General features: G+C 37.0%; 1 protein-coding gene across 1 annotated transcript in view; it reads left to right on the top strand.

Moving 5' to 3' along the window:
- LOC137024622 (protein phosphatase 1H-like) overlaps positions 1–14,874 on the top strand; it is a 178,058-nt gene that overhangs the window by 53,107 nt on the left and 110,077 nt on the right. The window contains exon 2 of the mRNA XM_067392374.1: positions 12,725–12,890. Coding sequence (XP_067248475.1) covers positions 12,725–12,890 — 166 coding nt within the window. The remainder of the gene's footprint in view (positions 1–12,724; positions 12,891–14,874) is intronic.

Here is a 14,874-nt window from a genome sequence, read left to right as displayed (position 1 = left end):
GTAGCCAGGTGGACAAGACTCATTAAGACAGAAATAATAATTTGGTTTAAGCCATGTTTCAGTAAGGCAAATTACATCAAGACTATTATCTGTGATCATTTCATTTATAATAACCACCTTAGGTGTCAGTGATCTAATGTTTAGTAGCCCTAGCTTTAGAAATTGTTTTTGTTCAGTGATTTTGCGAATTTCTGGTTTGATTACAATCAGATTTTTTTCTAGATCCTTTATTTTTATTGATAAACCTCACTATTCGGGGAATAGACACAGTTTCTATAGACTGTACTACACTCACATTTCTATTAAGTGGGCAGAACACAGACTGTGATTTGAGGTTTGACTTACTAGTCATACTAGTGTAATAGGACTTAGGCTATTAATGCAAACAGTCCTGGCTCCAGTCCACACATCGGATACCCGTGTTGCATTTACATGTTGACATTACCCTGCGTTTATAAATTGTGGTAGTGCTGTGACCATGCCATATGATGGGCCCCATCGCAGATTAACCTATTTACTACCAGTAGCCTTTAAAGGGTTAGTTCACCCAAAAATTAAAATTCTGTCATTAATTACTCACCCTCATGTCCACACCCGTAAGACCTTCGTTCATCTTCGGAACACAAATTAAGATTTTTTTTTTTATAAAATCTGATGGCTCAGTGAGGCCTCCATTGCCAGCAAGATAATTAACACTTCCAGATGCCCAGGAAGCTAGGTTATGTGTTACAGTGGATCATCAGTGCATCATTCTATATGTATATAGGTGTGTTTGGGTTGTTATTAATTATTTTTTTGAATATTTCAATGTCATATTTGTTTGAGGTGGGGTAAATTAAACGCGATATGCGGTGATGTCACAATCGTGTTGCATTGTGGTATATGGAGCTGCCTGAAGTGTAAATATGAAGTAGACTCAGTCTAAATCGAGGGAGCGAGGGTCTGTCCATATAAACTTCCCTCGTCCACTTCACAAAGTGTTAGATAGACTTGCATGAAAAATTTTAAGTCATCTTTATTTATATAGCGCTTTTTACAATGCAAATTGTGTCAAAGCAGGTTTACAGTGATAGCAGGAAACATTATTTTTAGGTGGCATTACAGGTCAAAAGTCAGATTGGGATCGGAACAGTCAAAATATTCAATCCAGTTCCATCTTTTGAAGATCGGATTCATCACGCTGGTATGGAGACGGGTTTGTTGAGGATCTGTGCCACTGGCTGTAGTGTCTGATGAGGCTTTCACAGGGGATGGTCCAGTTGACACAATCTCTGCTGACACTTCAGGGATGTGTTGTGGTCGTGTGTAGGTGCAGGTCCTCCATCTGACCTGGATACGGCCTGGATCCGGCTGACTACAGTAAACCTCGGGATAAACAGAGAGACTAATATTAGCGTAGATGCCATTCTTCATATAATGTAACGAATACATTGGGCGTACATAGGAAGTGTTCCCGGTTCCGGCTGACCTAATTTATGCGGCCTAACAATCTTTTAATGCAGTGGTCACCAACCTTTTTAAGCCTAAGATCCCTGACCTTGACCTATATGAAAGACAAGATCTAACTATTGAAGAATTGATTGAAAAAGACAGCCCAGATTGTATTTAGTATTTTTTTTCATGGCCAATTCAGATTCTGATTTATTTATTTATTTTTACAATCAAATTGGCTGATTCCAATACTGGTTCCGATATTTTTATTATTATATTATTTATTTGTTCTATAACAAGCAAACTAGCCTTAAACAAAAATATCTAGCCATTTCAAATTAGAGGTAACCACTGCATTTTAATCACGATCCAAAAAGAGATGCTACACACGTTGCATGAGCAGTTGTTTTTTATTTGAATTAGATTTAATCTCAAAATTGAAAGCAAAAACAGAACGGTCTGACTTTATCTTTGTGAAATTATATGCTACACAAAAAAGCATGAAACAAAAACGGCAGACAGGCTGAATGAGACGCAGATTCACTCTTTGACAGCAGGTGGCACTTATGGAAGAGCAGTGATACAGCATTTCCTTAGTTACCACTGTAAACAAAGCAGCACTGCGCTACTTTATTCGGAGGTAAGAGGAAAATAATATGCCATCGTCATCAAAACTTTTCTGAAGACAGTCAGTTCGCTTCAGAGATACATTCATATGACCCCTCACCCCCAATTCAATATTCATATTTTCTTCCTATTTTTCGAGCATCATGAACAGTGAGCTGCCTGCTACAGAATTTTCTCTTTGCGTCCGTCTTCAGCATCTCTGGCCTTTTGTTAATAGCCATTTACAGACTCAAAGCATGATGTGGGCCATTTACCTTTATCACTGTCCCAGTAGCTCCCGAAAATAATAGAAACATAAATACAAAAATACAGTACAAAGACTGAAAAAATGTAATGCATTTTTGTACTCATATTTCTGTTATTTTCGGGAGCTACTGGTACAGTGATAAAGATCTACCAATCAATTGCGATCGACGGTTTGGCCACTGCTTTATTGGATAAATTTAAAATATAAATTGATAATGTGTTATGTCTATGCCAGGTTAAAGAGATGTGTTTTTAGTCTAGATTTAAACTGACAGTGTGTCTGCTTCCCAAACAGTGCTAGGAAGAATGTTCCAAAGTTTAGGTGCTAAATAGGAAAAGGATCTACTGCCTGCGGTTGATTTTGATATTCTAGGTATTATCAACTGGTCAAAATTCTGAGATCACAATTGATGTGAAGGATTACAAAGCATTAAGAGCTTGCTCAAGTACTGGGGAGATAAATCATTTAGTGCTTTCTAAGTCATATGCAAGATTTTAAAATCTATACAATGTTTAATAGGGAGCCAATGCAGTGTTGACGGAACCGGGATAATATGGTCATACTTCCTGGTTCTAGTAAGAACTCTAGCTGCTGCGTTTTGGACAAGCTGTAGTTTGTTTATTAAGCGAGCAGGGCAACCACCCAGTAGAGCATTACAATAATCTAGGCTTGAGGTCATGAACGGATGAAGTAACTGTTCCGCATTTATTATTGAGAGCATATTTCGTAGTTTAGATATATTTTTATGATGGAAAAAATTTGGTTTTACAGATGCTAGAAATGTGGCTTTCAAATAATAGATTTGTATCAAAGAGCACACCCAGGTTCCTAACTGTCGATGAAGACCTAACAGAGTGTCATGATCACGGTCTGCTCCTTTCAGTTCCCGGACTTCACTTCCCACAATCCTCCCTGCCAGTCACATGTTCACTCCACACCAATCACCTGTCGCCACATACAGCCATGCACACACTCCTCACTAATCACCACACCCAGCTGCAGCTTGTTACCTGGACTATAAAAGGACTCTCATTCACACCATCCGATCGCAAAGTCTTGATTACCCAGTGTATCATCTCCGAGCATTTATATTCCTGTCTGCCTGTCTGTTACCGTTGTTGCCTGTTCCTGTTTCTTGACCCGTTGCTGCCTGTCCTGACCCTTGCCTGGTATAGCGTTCTGTGTATGATATCCGCCTGCCTCGATCTACTGCCTGTACCCTGACTACGATTCTGCCTGTTCCTTACTATTCCTGTTTGTTCCTGTTTTGACCCTGCCTGTACGACCACTCTACTTTAATAAAATGCTGCATTTGGATCTCTGCCTCAGTCCCGCTTCACAACACAGAGCAGCCATCAGGTGTTAAACAATATTCTAGGTTATTAAGTGTGGGTTTTTTTGTTTCAATAATTAGAATCTCTGTTTTTTCTGAATTCAGCAGTAGGAAATTACTAGTCATCCAACCTTTTTATATCAGCTATGCATTCCGTTAATTTTGTGAAATTAAATTTTGTCTGGGCAAACTTTTGTAAGTTTCGTCTGGGCGTGAATATAGAGCTGAGTATCAGCATAACAGTGAAAACTAACGCTATGCTTCCTAATGATAACTCCCAAGGGTAGCATGTACAGAGTGAAAAGCAACAATCCTAGTACTGAGCCTTGTGGTACACCACACTGAACTTGTGATCGGTATGATATCTCTGTGTTTACTACTACAAACTGATAGGGGTCAGATAAGTATGATTTGAACCATACCAATGCAATTCCAATAATGCCAACATAATTTTCGAGTCTATTCAAAAGAATGTTGTGGTCGATAGTCAAATGCAGTACTAAGATCCAGTAACACGAATAGAGAGATACAATGATCGGATGATAAGAGCAAATCATCTGTCAGTCAACTCTAATAAAAACACTCTCAGTACTATGGTACGGTCTAAATCCTCACGGGAAATCGTTGCAGATACCATTTGAAAAATTCATTTGTAAAAACAGATTACTACCTTTTTATTATTTCTCATAAATCATGTTTTTTTTTTATTGTGCATTTCAAGTAATATCTAACAAAATGCAGTTAAAAAAAATACAGGTAGCTTACAAAATTAAAAGTTCATTGATAGTATGTGTTTTTATATATTAAAAGTTTTTTTTTTTTTTTTTTTTTTAGCAAAAGCGGATAACTCCAACTTTTGTTTTTTGACAAAAGCAGATTGACTAATTTCTAGGATCAAGTTTTTTTTATTTATTTATTTATTTATTTTTTTATGAGAGGTTTAATAATAGCCAGCTTAAAAGTTTTTGATACGTATCCTAGGTACAAAGATGAATTAATGATATTAAGAAGAGGATCTATGACCTCTGGAAGCATTTCTTTCAATAGCTTAGTCGGTATAGGGTCTAACATACATCTTGTTGATTTTGATGATTTAACGAGTTTAGACAATTCTTCTGCTCCTATAGCAATGAATAAATGGATTTTTTCCTCAGGGACATTACAATACACTGTACTGTAGTAGATGGTTGCATGGTTATAATTTTCTCTTTAATATTATCAATCTTGCAAGTAAAGAAGTTCATAAAGTCACTACTTCTGTGCTGTTTGATGACGTCAGAAGTTGAAGCTTTATTTCTTGTTAATTTAGCAACTGTATAAAAATACATACCTAGGGTTGTGTTTGTTTTCAAAGATAAGCAGATCTAGCAGTTTTTAAGGCCTTTCTGTAAAATGCTTTCTTTCCACAAAATGTGAAAAAAGTAGTGGTGGGCCGTTATCGGCATTAACGTGCTGCGTTAACTTGAGACACTTATTGGGCGCTAAAAAAAAATATCGCTGTTAATCTATTCTCAAAGTTGGGTTGGGAGCTGGGTCTATACTACGCAAGCTATGATGACTTTCACCTTGATATTTTAGCGCGGATGTATACCTAGCCGAATTGACCCTTGTTGCTCTTTAATGTCTCGTTACCATGGTTGTGACAGATTGCTGTAGCGTCTCAGCTCAAGAGGCTCGTAAACCGATCATCTCTTCCTACTAGTCCATTTATAGCATCAAATAAACATGAATGAACATGAGAATCAATGTTGTTTCAAACACGGAAAGATGTCAATATACACAATTTTTCAAGTTTAACTCCACCGAGGTTAATTTTCTAACTCCTGACTGCTTTGTCGGACAAAATGGCGGATTACTTTTAGTCATTATTTGGGTAGCACACACATTCTGAATGTCTTGCAGAATTCAAATGAGACATTTTAATCTAGATTAATCTAGATTAATTCCAAGATTACAGTGAGATCAATCTAGATTAAAAAAATTAATTTATGCCCACCACTAGAAAAAAGGTTTGTTTTCTTCCAGCTGCGCTCCATTTTTCTGGCTGCATTCTTAAGGGCCCAGGTGTGCTCGTTGTTAAAGCTTTCTTTATTTCATTTGTTTATTTATATTTTTTCTGTTGTAATTCTATCGTTTGTAATGTTCTTTGTTTTTATTGTATACTGACTGTTCACTTGTCTTTAATAAATGTTAGTATTAGAAATAGTTTCTGTTGAGATATCAAAATTGGTATAGAGAATTATGAAATTTCACTGGTATTTAAAATGTTGATATAGTAACCTTATTTCCAGCAAATATACTTAAGAACAAATACTGTACACCAATTAGAAGCATAGATAAATACAACATAAAGTTAAAAATAAAATATAAGGTCTAATTGTAGTATTAATTATTACAGAAATGTAATAATTAAATGTAAAATGACACTGTTCACTGTATAAATTAAATATAGATTAAAGCTGCATTTTGTTTGATTTACATGACCGACAACAGCAGGTATTTATAGGTTGCTGTCACACACACATCTGAATTCTCACCTCGTTCAATTAAGATTTAACCGAATGTGTTTACGAGAATACTTGCGAATATTTGAAAATGTACCACCTGAATGTATTTTAGATTTTCTATCTTATGTTAATTTGAAATGTTTTATAGAATTTAAATTTTATGGATGATACTGAACTTTTTTGCCATGTAAATAGCCATAATGCTAACATGGCGTAAAAAAACTTAATATACAAACAAACAAGAATACTTGCCGAGAGAGGTATTTTGACTGACATAATGCGTGTGTCCATCCAAGTGCATTGAGAACGTGAAAGAGAAATCAATTTGGAATTCGCAAGCTATCTGAAACGCGTCTCTCTCTCTCTCTCTCTCTCTCTCTCTCTCTCTCTCTCTCTCTCTCTCTCTCTCTCTCTCTCTCTCTCTCTCTCTCTCTCTCTCTCTCTCTCTCTCTCTCTCTCTCTCTCTCTCTCTCTCTCTCTCTCTCTGTGTGTGTGTGTGCGCGCGAACCTTGTATGTATCTGCGTCTGTGTACACCAATAACAGCGTGGCGCATGATACTGAAATCCTCTTTTGCCTCTTCTAGCACTGGAATGGTTTTATATCTATTTAATGTGTGAATTAGCAAGACAAAACACTTGCAAATGATAAGCTTTCACTCTATTGCGGTTAAACTTGCAATTGATCTGCGAATCACAAGCGTGCTGAACCATGGGGCTTGGTCCGTACGGATCACAGATCAACAACGATCCGTTTAACCACTAATATACCGTGGTGTGAAAAAGTGTTGGCCCCATCCAGATTTTTTTATTTTTTTGCATGTTTGTCACACTTAATGTTTCAGACCATCAGACAAATTTAAATATTAATCAAAGATAACACAAGTAAACGCAACATGCAGTTTTTGAATAAAGGTTTTTATTATGAAGGGAAAACAAAATCAAAACCCACATGGCCCGTGTGAAAAAGTGCTTGCCCCCTAAACCTAATAACTGGTTGGGCCACCCTTAGCAGCTACAACTGCAATCAAGCGTTTGCAATAACTTGCAATGAGTCTGTTACAGCACTGTGGAGGAATTTTGTCCTACTTATCTTTGCAGAATTGTTGTAATTCAGCCACATTGGAGGGTTTTCGAGCATGAACCACCTTTTTAAGGTCATGCCACAGCATCTCAATAGGATTGAGGTCAGGACTTTGACTAGGCCACTCCAAAATCTTAATTTTGTTTTTCTTCAGCCATTCAGAGGTGGACTTACTGGTGTGTTTTGGATCATTGTTCTGCTGCAGAACCCAAGTTCGCTTCAGCTTGAGGTCACAAACAGATGGCCGGACATTGTCCTTCAGGATTTTTTGGTAGACAGCAGAATTCATGGTTCCATTTATTACAGCAAGTCTTCCAGGTCCCAAAGCAGCAAAACAGCCCCAGACCATCACACTACCACCACCATATTTTACTGTTGGTATGATTTTACGGAAGAGCTCCGGAAGCATAAAAGGGGAGCGACGACAGTGAAAGACGAGACAGGACCAGGCCTGGACTTTACTTTATGTTTTATTATGTTCATGTGGCCGACAGACGTCCTTGAGGGTCTGCCAGCATTACTTTTGTTTTGTTCTTTGTTTATTTTATATTAAAGTTATGGTTTGAATGTACGCCGGTTCCTGACTCCTTCTTCCAGTACATACGAACTGTTACAATTAGCATGGACAACTGCAGGGTTTCATCTAAAAAGAAAAAAAAAAACATTAAAAATGCTATATATGGCAGCCTACGCTCATGTTAAAAATTCTAATGTGAAGGAGGTTTTAATTTTCTTGAGTATGTCTAACATTCATGTAAATATTATGCACTTCTATGAGACTGTTCAGAACAAATGGTCAGTGAGATCAACGACCAATGATAAGACTCATAGTCTCAGACACTGTTAGAACAACCCATTTTATTTCCACAATGTGTCAGATTTCCAAAAAGGATATTCAGCAACAAAAACAAAATCTGTTACAGATTGGAGTCAGAATTAGAATTTGTATTGGATTGTGAAGGACTACTCTCATCCTGAAGCACAGTTAGCAATCACTCGTGAGGGGGCTTTTAGTCTGGAGCATGGTCAACAGCATCTTGATGTTATCCTTGATGTTATCTTTTTTAAATCTACCTTCATTTGCTGCCATTGCAGCTAATTATTACATTGACATACCAGCATGCACAACTCGCTTTAAATTTCTGCAAGATTTTAGATAAGCATTGCCTACAAATTAGCATAACACAATAGCTAAATGGCTAATTGGTCATTGGTTAACATTAAGCCTGTGTAGCCTATTGGTGACGTCAGCTTAAAAGGAAAGTAATTCAGATTAATGTTGTTACATTTCAGTAAAAGTTTGACAATAAACATTTCATGCTTAACAAAAGAGTAAATTGGTACTTTACTACTTTATATTGCTTTATAAATATGAATTATTAGTAATAGCTGTAATGAGATATACAATGATTATTATTAGAAAACAAAACAACATCAAATGATGCATGTCAAAGACAAAGCATCTATATACAAGAATTATAAGATTATATCAGATTATATATAGTATCAGAGTCTGTGATGAAAAATCCATCAACATTCACTCACTTTGATTTAATACTAAATTCTTGTCATTTTCTGAAATGCTGTGTTACTTTTACGTCAGATTTTATGGGACACACACCTTCCAAAAAGTTCAACTTTTGTCTCGTCAGTCCACAGTATTTTTTTCCCAAAAGTCTTGGGAATCATCAAGATGTTTTCTGGCAAAACTGAGATGAGCCTTTATGTTCTTTCTGCTCAGCAGCGGTTTTCATCTTGGAACTCTGCCATGCAGGCTATTTTTGCCCAGTCTCTTCCTTATGGTGGAGTCATGAACACTGACCTTAACTGAGGCAAGTGAGGCCTGCAGTTCTTTGGATGTTGTTGTGGGGTCTTTTGTGACCTCTTGGATTAATTGTCGCTGCGCTCTTGGGGTAATTTTGGTCGGCCGGCCACTCCTGGGAAGGTTCACCACTGTTCCATGTTTTCACCATTTGTGGATAATGGCTCTCATTGTGATTCGTTGGAGTTCCAAAGCTTTAGAAATGGCTTTATAACCTTTTCCAGACTGATGGATCTCAATTACTTTCTTTCTCATTTGTTCCTGAATTCCTTTTGGATCTCAAAATGATGTGTAGCTTTTGAGGATTTTTCACACAGGGCCATGTGGGTTTGGATTTTTTTCCCTTCATAATAAAAACCTTCATTTAAAAACTGCATGTTGTGTTTATTTGTGTTATCTTGTGTTAATATTTAAATTTGTTTGATGATCTGAAACATTAAAGTGTGACAAACATGCAAAAAAAATAAAAAAAATCAGTAAGGGGGCCAACACTTTTTCACACCACTGTATATATTTGAAGACTTCATATGCAAAAGCCTCTAAGTGCCATCTGAAATTTTCTTCTAAAATGAGCATTTTTATCAAGCTTATTTGTTTATGTTCAGTTATTTCACATTAATGGCAATGAAAATGACCAATTAATTGCCATTAAAGTGAAATTACTGAACCTAAACATACAAGCTTGATAAAAATGCTCATTTTAGAAGAAAACTGCAGACGGCACTTAGAGGCTTTTGCATCTGAAGTCTTCATTTGTTATTATGAAGAAAAAAAAAAAAAAAAAATTTGGTTATATCTCCAACTCCTGGTTGTGTTAAATAATTGTGATTACAATATTGAATCATGATTATGATTGTTCCTATATGTAAGCAGCCCTACTCCTGAGTCCTCCAACCCTTCCACTTTCAAACTATAGGAAGGTCAGCAGGTCCCTGTCCTAACTTACAAAAGCCTGGACCAGCCCATGCTTCCCCCACCTAAACTGACTGACTGATGGCTCGCCAGAACCTCTTTGAGTCAGACCAAAATCCTTCTCCAATCTCCACCAATACTGATGTTTTTGCCTCCACGATCACTGCAGCTGCAATCCTTCTAGCCTGCCGCATGCAACAGCACATGCGCAAGCAGGACAGAAGAATCCACTAGGTGGCAATATGCACAGTACTGTGCACAATGTGCAGTCATTGAAGAAGAGTGTGTAAAGAGCAATTCAAAAACAAGATGATTAAACTCAGAAGCATTCTTTTTTGAAGCATCGTTTTTGATTCATGTTCTCTTGGTGTATCTTCTGAACTATGTTGCAATGGTGGAAGCACTATTTTTGTTCTCCGATCCTGCCCAGCGAATGTCCCGTTGATGACACGATGTCTGGTAATGAGTATATAAAAAATTGTACTGCGCATGTGTCGAACTCGGTCATCCGTGCGCATCTGTGGTTAGTATATTTTGAAAGCTGTGCGGATGCGACTGCGCGCAAGACGCGTCCGGGCGCAGAAAGTGCCCGGGGCTCTAAGCAGATAATATTTTTTTAAATAGGGCCTCCCTACCTATGGTTTCACCTAACCACCCCAATTCCCTAATGTACATGTCATACACCAACACATTATTGTGAAGTGTTACCGATTTTTTTTTTTTTTTTTACTATGTATATTTATATGAATGTATGAAGAAATATTTACTTGTGAAGCAAACATTGCTTCAGGGAAATGTATTTTAATTTAGTGAGATTGAATGCTTTAATCAAGGAAAAACAATGGTTATGAAAATAAACTAAAACAAACTTAAAATAACATGATTTCGTACCCCTTTTGCATGTCTAAATGAAGTGACACATCATTTTAAAATAAACTTTTAGTTATCTGACTCTGTTGCCAGATATATTTGCTTATAGCAAGCATAAAGCTCATTAAATCCTGATGTCTCTTGAGACAACATGTCTATATGATTTTTGTTGTGTGGGACTGCAGCTTTCTTAAATATTATGGACATTATTACAATATACTGAGATGTAGCCAGGCACAGTTAAACTTGTGACTGACACAGTAATTTGCACTGTTGCCTCACAGCAAGAAGTTTCCTGGTTGAAGAAGTGGAGTTTATATGTTCTTCATTTTTTTATTTTTTTTTTATTAAGTGCATTTTACTTAAAACAAGTAAAATTATCTCCCAGTGGGGTAAGAAAAATAATCTTAATGCAAATGGAAACAAAGTTTAAAAATGCACTTCAATTTGTAAAATTAGTTTAAATAAGACTACATACTTTTGTGTCTTTTTTCCTATGTAGAAAATGCATCTTGATTTTAAGAATTTTTAGATATTTTGACTGGAAACAAGAAGACAAAAATACTAAGAAAGAAAAGCATTTTTTGCAGTGCAGGTACGTTTATTTATTGTGCATATTTTCATTATGAAACACCATCTAAAAGGAGTTTCACAGGACTGCAGGTCAGTGGTCTAGAAATCAGTGTAAATGGGGCTAATAAATGATGTTCAATTGAGAACATCTTGCTGCAACCTCTGAAAGTAAACTAATAATTAGAATTTACTTTTGGATTTCGTTGTGGTTGGATGCATTGACACGCATATTCCCATCATCGCACCTTCCGTAAATGAAACGGATTATGGTACGGAAGGATGCCAGATGGAAGAGTAGTCTGAGATATACAGTGTATGCTGTAACCACCACCACAGCTGATAAATAAACACAAATTTTTCACAAGTTATTTGGCAGTCATTATTTCCTACAAATGCAAAAGTAACAGTTATTCTATTTCCTGTTGGATTTAATATTCTTCCAATACCTGGTATTGTGGCCATCTCTTCATCTGTCAGTGGTTGTGGTGCAGGTCCTCACCCCATTTTGCGAGCCTTTCCCTTCTTGCTGCTGACTGAGTAGAAGTCAAATGTTAATTTCATTACCCTAATTAAGAAATGTAACAGGTTGGATCATAGAACATTTAATTATGTAAAAAAAATAAATAAATAAGCATCGGACTATGTGGAAAAAGCTGCTGCACATTGAAATAGACACTGAATGATATTTATTTAATATGTCAAATGTTTGTAAAGTCATGTAGCCTACTTACCATTCTGCCAGTTTTCACTTCTGATGTTATAACAGTGATTAAGAATTAAACTTGCATATTGACTCATAAGTATGCGGATGTCTTTTTGTCAGTGCTGTTGCCATGGTGAATCGTAATTTCGGAGCTCCATTGATCATGGCTTTTCATAGTCGTGGTGCACACGCTTAACTCAGAGTCATCCTACTCGGAGTTGATTAACCTAAAGCTGGGTACACACCTAAAAGATTTTTGAAAACTTATAAGATATTGTTTTGTTTTACATAATAATCTCCAAGTGTTTGTCCTCGGAAGTGAAAAATCAAACCAAAACGCAACAGAAACAAACATGAAACTGACACTTCTCCACTGTGTGACCCTCTTTATTCTGTTGGAGTACATCGCTTACCTGATGAATACCAGTGAATTGTTACCAGTCAAACCAGTAAAATATTCACAAGTAAAATATTGCCTTGGATAGTCATTTAGTATGACATATTTGTTGGTGTTTTTTCAATGACTGTATCATTGTCTATTTTTTAACTTTACCCTATTAAACATTAAAATGAAAATGCTTTAATGTCATGCTATCTCTTTTGGTGTTTGTGTTTCAGGGTAATAAATGCAGGTAAGAGTGCTCTGAATGAGGACCAGGCATGCTGTGAGGTTGTACTGGTTAAGAAGAAACCTATAGGACCCTTGACACCCAGAAAGACGGCTACAAGTAGAAGAAGGTCATCCCTTCCCAATAGTGTTGACATGGGAATGTGGGAAAATTATGTAAGTGATTCTTTCCTGTACCTGGTACACTGAATATCTATTGAACAATGTTTTTTCAAGACATTTTTATTATTATTAACAGGATTGGGGAAAATCATACATCTGTGATTTAATATTTGCTTTATATACGTTAAAAATTCCTGAAGTAGCTATGCTAATGTCTTTTCCTCACACCCTTTGTGTAGATTTATAATATATGATCACACTATCTGTGTGCCATTCACCGTCTTAGCAAAGCAAGAGAGAGTGGCTGTCTAACCAAGGATGGTCCTTATGTGCCCAGTCGGGTCAGTCAAGTCAAGTAAAGTCATCTTCATTTATATAGCACTTTTCACTATACAGATTTCACAGTGATAATAGAAAAATTAATTGACAGAGATTGTTTTGGCTTTACAGCAGCTCTAAGAAAATATTATCAAGCTAAAGTAGGTTTTTGATTGAATTACTTACGTTGTAAAAATTGTTAAATATTAACTTACTTAGGGGCCGCTTAAATGACACCTTTCCTACTGAAACCACATGGAAGAGAAATGTCACAAGGCCTGGGAAATAAATAAATTTCTTTACACCGGAAAGGTGAAGGCTACAAGAAGATCAGCAAAGCTTTACTTATCAGTCAGAATACTGTAGTAAAAGTGGTACAAAAATTTTAAAAAGACGGAACTGCAACCATCTCACAGAGACGTCCAGGTTGTCCACGGAAGTTAACACCTCAACAGGAACGTCTTCTGAGAAGGGTTGAAGAAAATCGGCATGCAAGTTCACTGCAGTTATCTAAAGAAGTAGAAAGCCAAACTGGGGTGACTATTTCCTGTGACACAATACAGTGTACACTGCAGAGGAATGGCATGCATGGGTGCCGTCCATGAAAGAAGCCTTTCCTAAAGCCCAGGCACAAAAAAGCCCGTCTAGAGTTTGCCAGGGCCCATGCTGACAAAGATGAAGACTACTGGGAGTCTATACTCTGGAGTGATGAGACCAAGATAAATGTTTTTGGAACTGATGGCTTCAAAACTATGGCGTCGCAAAGGTGAGGAATACAAAGAAAAATGCATGGTGCGTACAGTGAAACATGGTGGTGGCAGTGTCCTTATGTGGGGCTGCATGAGTGCTGCTGGTGTCGGAGAGCTGCAATTCATTGATGGCATCATGAATTCACAGATGTACGGCTCTATAGTGAAAGAGAAGATGCTACCATCACTCCGTGCCCTTGGTCGTCGTGCACTTTTCCAACATGACAATGATCCTAAACACAAAAGGCAACTGTTGGATTTCTGAAGAAGAACAGGGTGAAAGTGATTCAGTGGTTCCTGATCTGAACCCAATTTAACACCTAATGGGGAGTTCTGAAGAGACAAGTTGAGCATCACTCTCCATCTAGCATCCAGTCTCTAAAAGAGGTCATAATTGAAGAATGGAAAATAGTAGCAAAATAGTAGTTTTTGTTGCGGGGTGTACTCATTTTTGCATCACCCTTATTTGAGTACAACTGAAAAATGTGTAATCAATGTTATATTATTAACCTTACTTTCATGTTATAAGTTAAACAGATGTTATATTAAACTTAGTCTTGTCAACATTTTGTAAATTGTTTTTGTGTTCATTGAGATATTGTTAAAAATGTTACTTTTCAAAGGGGGTGTACTCATTTACGCTAAGCACTGTACATGATTTGAATTATAGAAGTAAATAGAAGTATAGTGTTGTAACGAAGGGGGACTCAGGCAGGGATCCAATTGCGAGCTTTTAGTAAAAGTGAGCGTGGTTGTACAGGCAGGGTCAATCAGGAGCAAACAGGAACAGCAAGGGACAGGCAGAGTCGTAGTCAGGGTACAGGCAGTAGATCGAGGCAGGCAGATATGATTCACAGAACAGCAGACAAGGTCAGGACAGGCAGCAACGGGTCAGTAACAGGTAACAGACAGGCAGACAGGATAGTAAACGCTCGGAATTGTAACAATGTTAACAAGACTTTGCGGTGAGA

The sequence above is a fragment of the Chanodichthys erythropterus genome, chromosome 8 (assembly GCF_024489055.1).
Source record: "Chanodichthys erythropterus isolate Z2021 chromosome 8, ASM2448905v1, whole genome shotgun sequence".
In the NCBI taxonomy this organism is placed as follows: domain Eukaryota; kingdom Metazoa; phylum Chordata; class Actinopteri; order Cypriniformes; family Xenocyprididae; genus Chanodichthys; species Chanodichthys erythropterus.
Note: the sequence above shows the minus strand (reverse complement) of the source record. Positions and strands in the feature narration are given on the sequence as shown.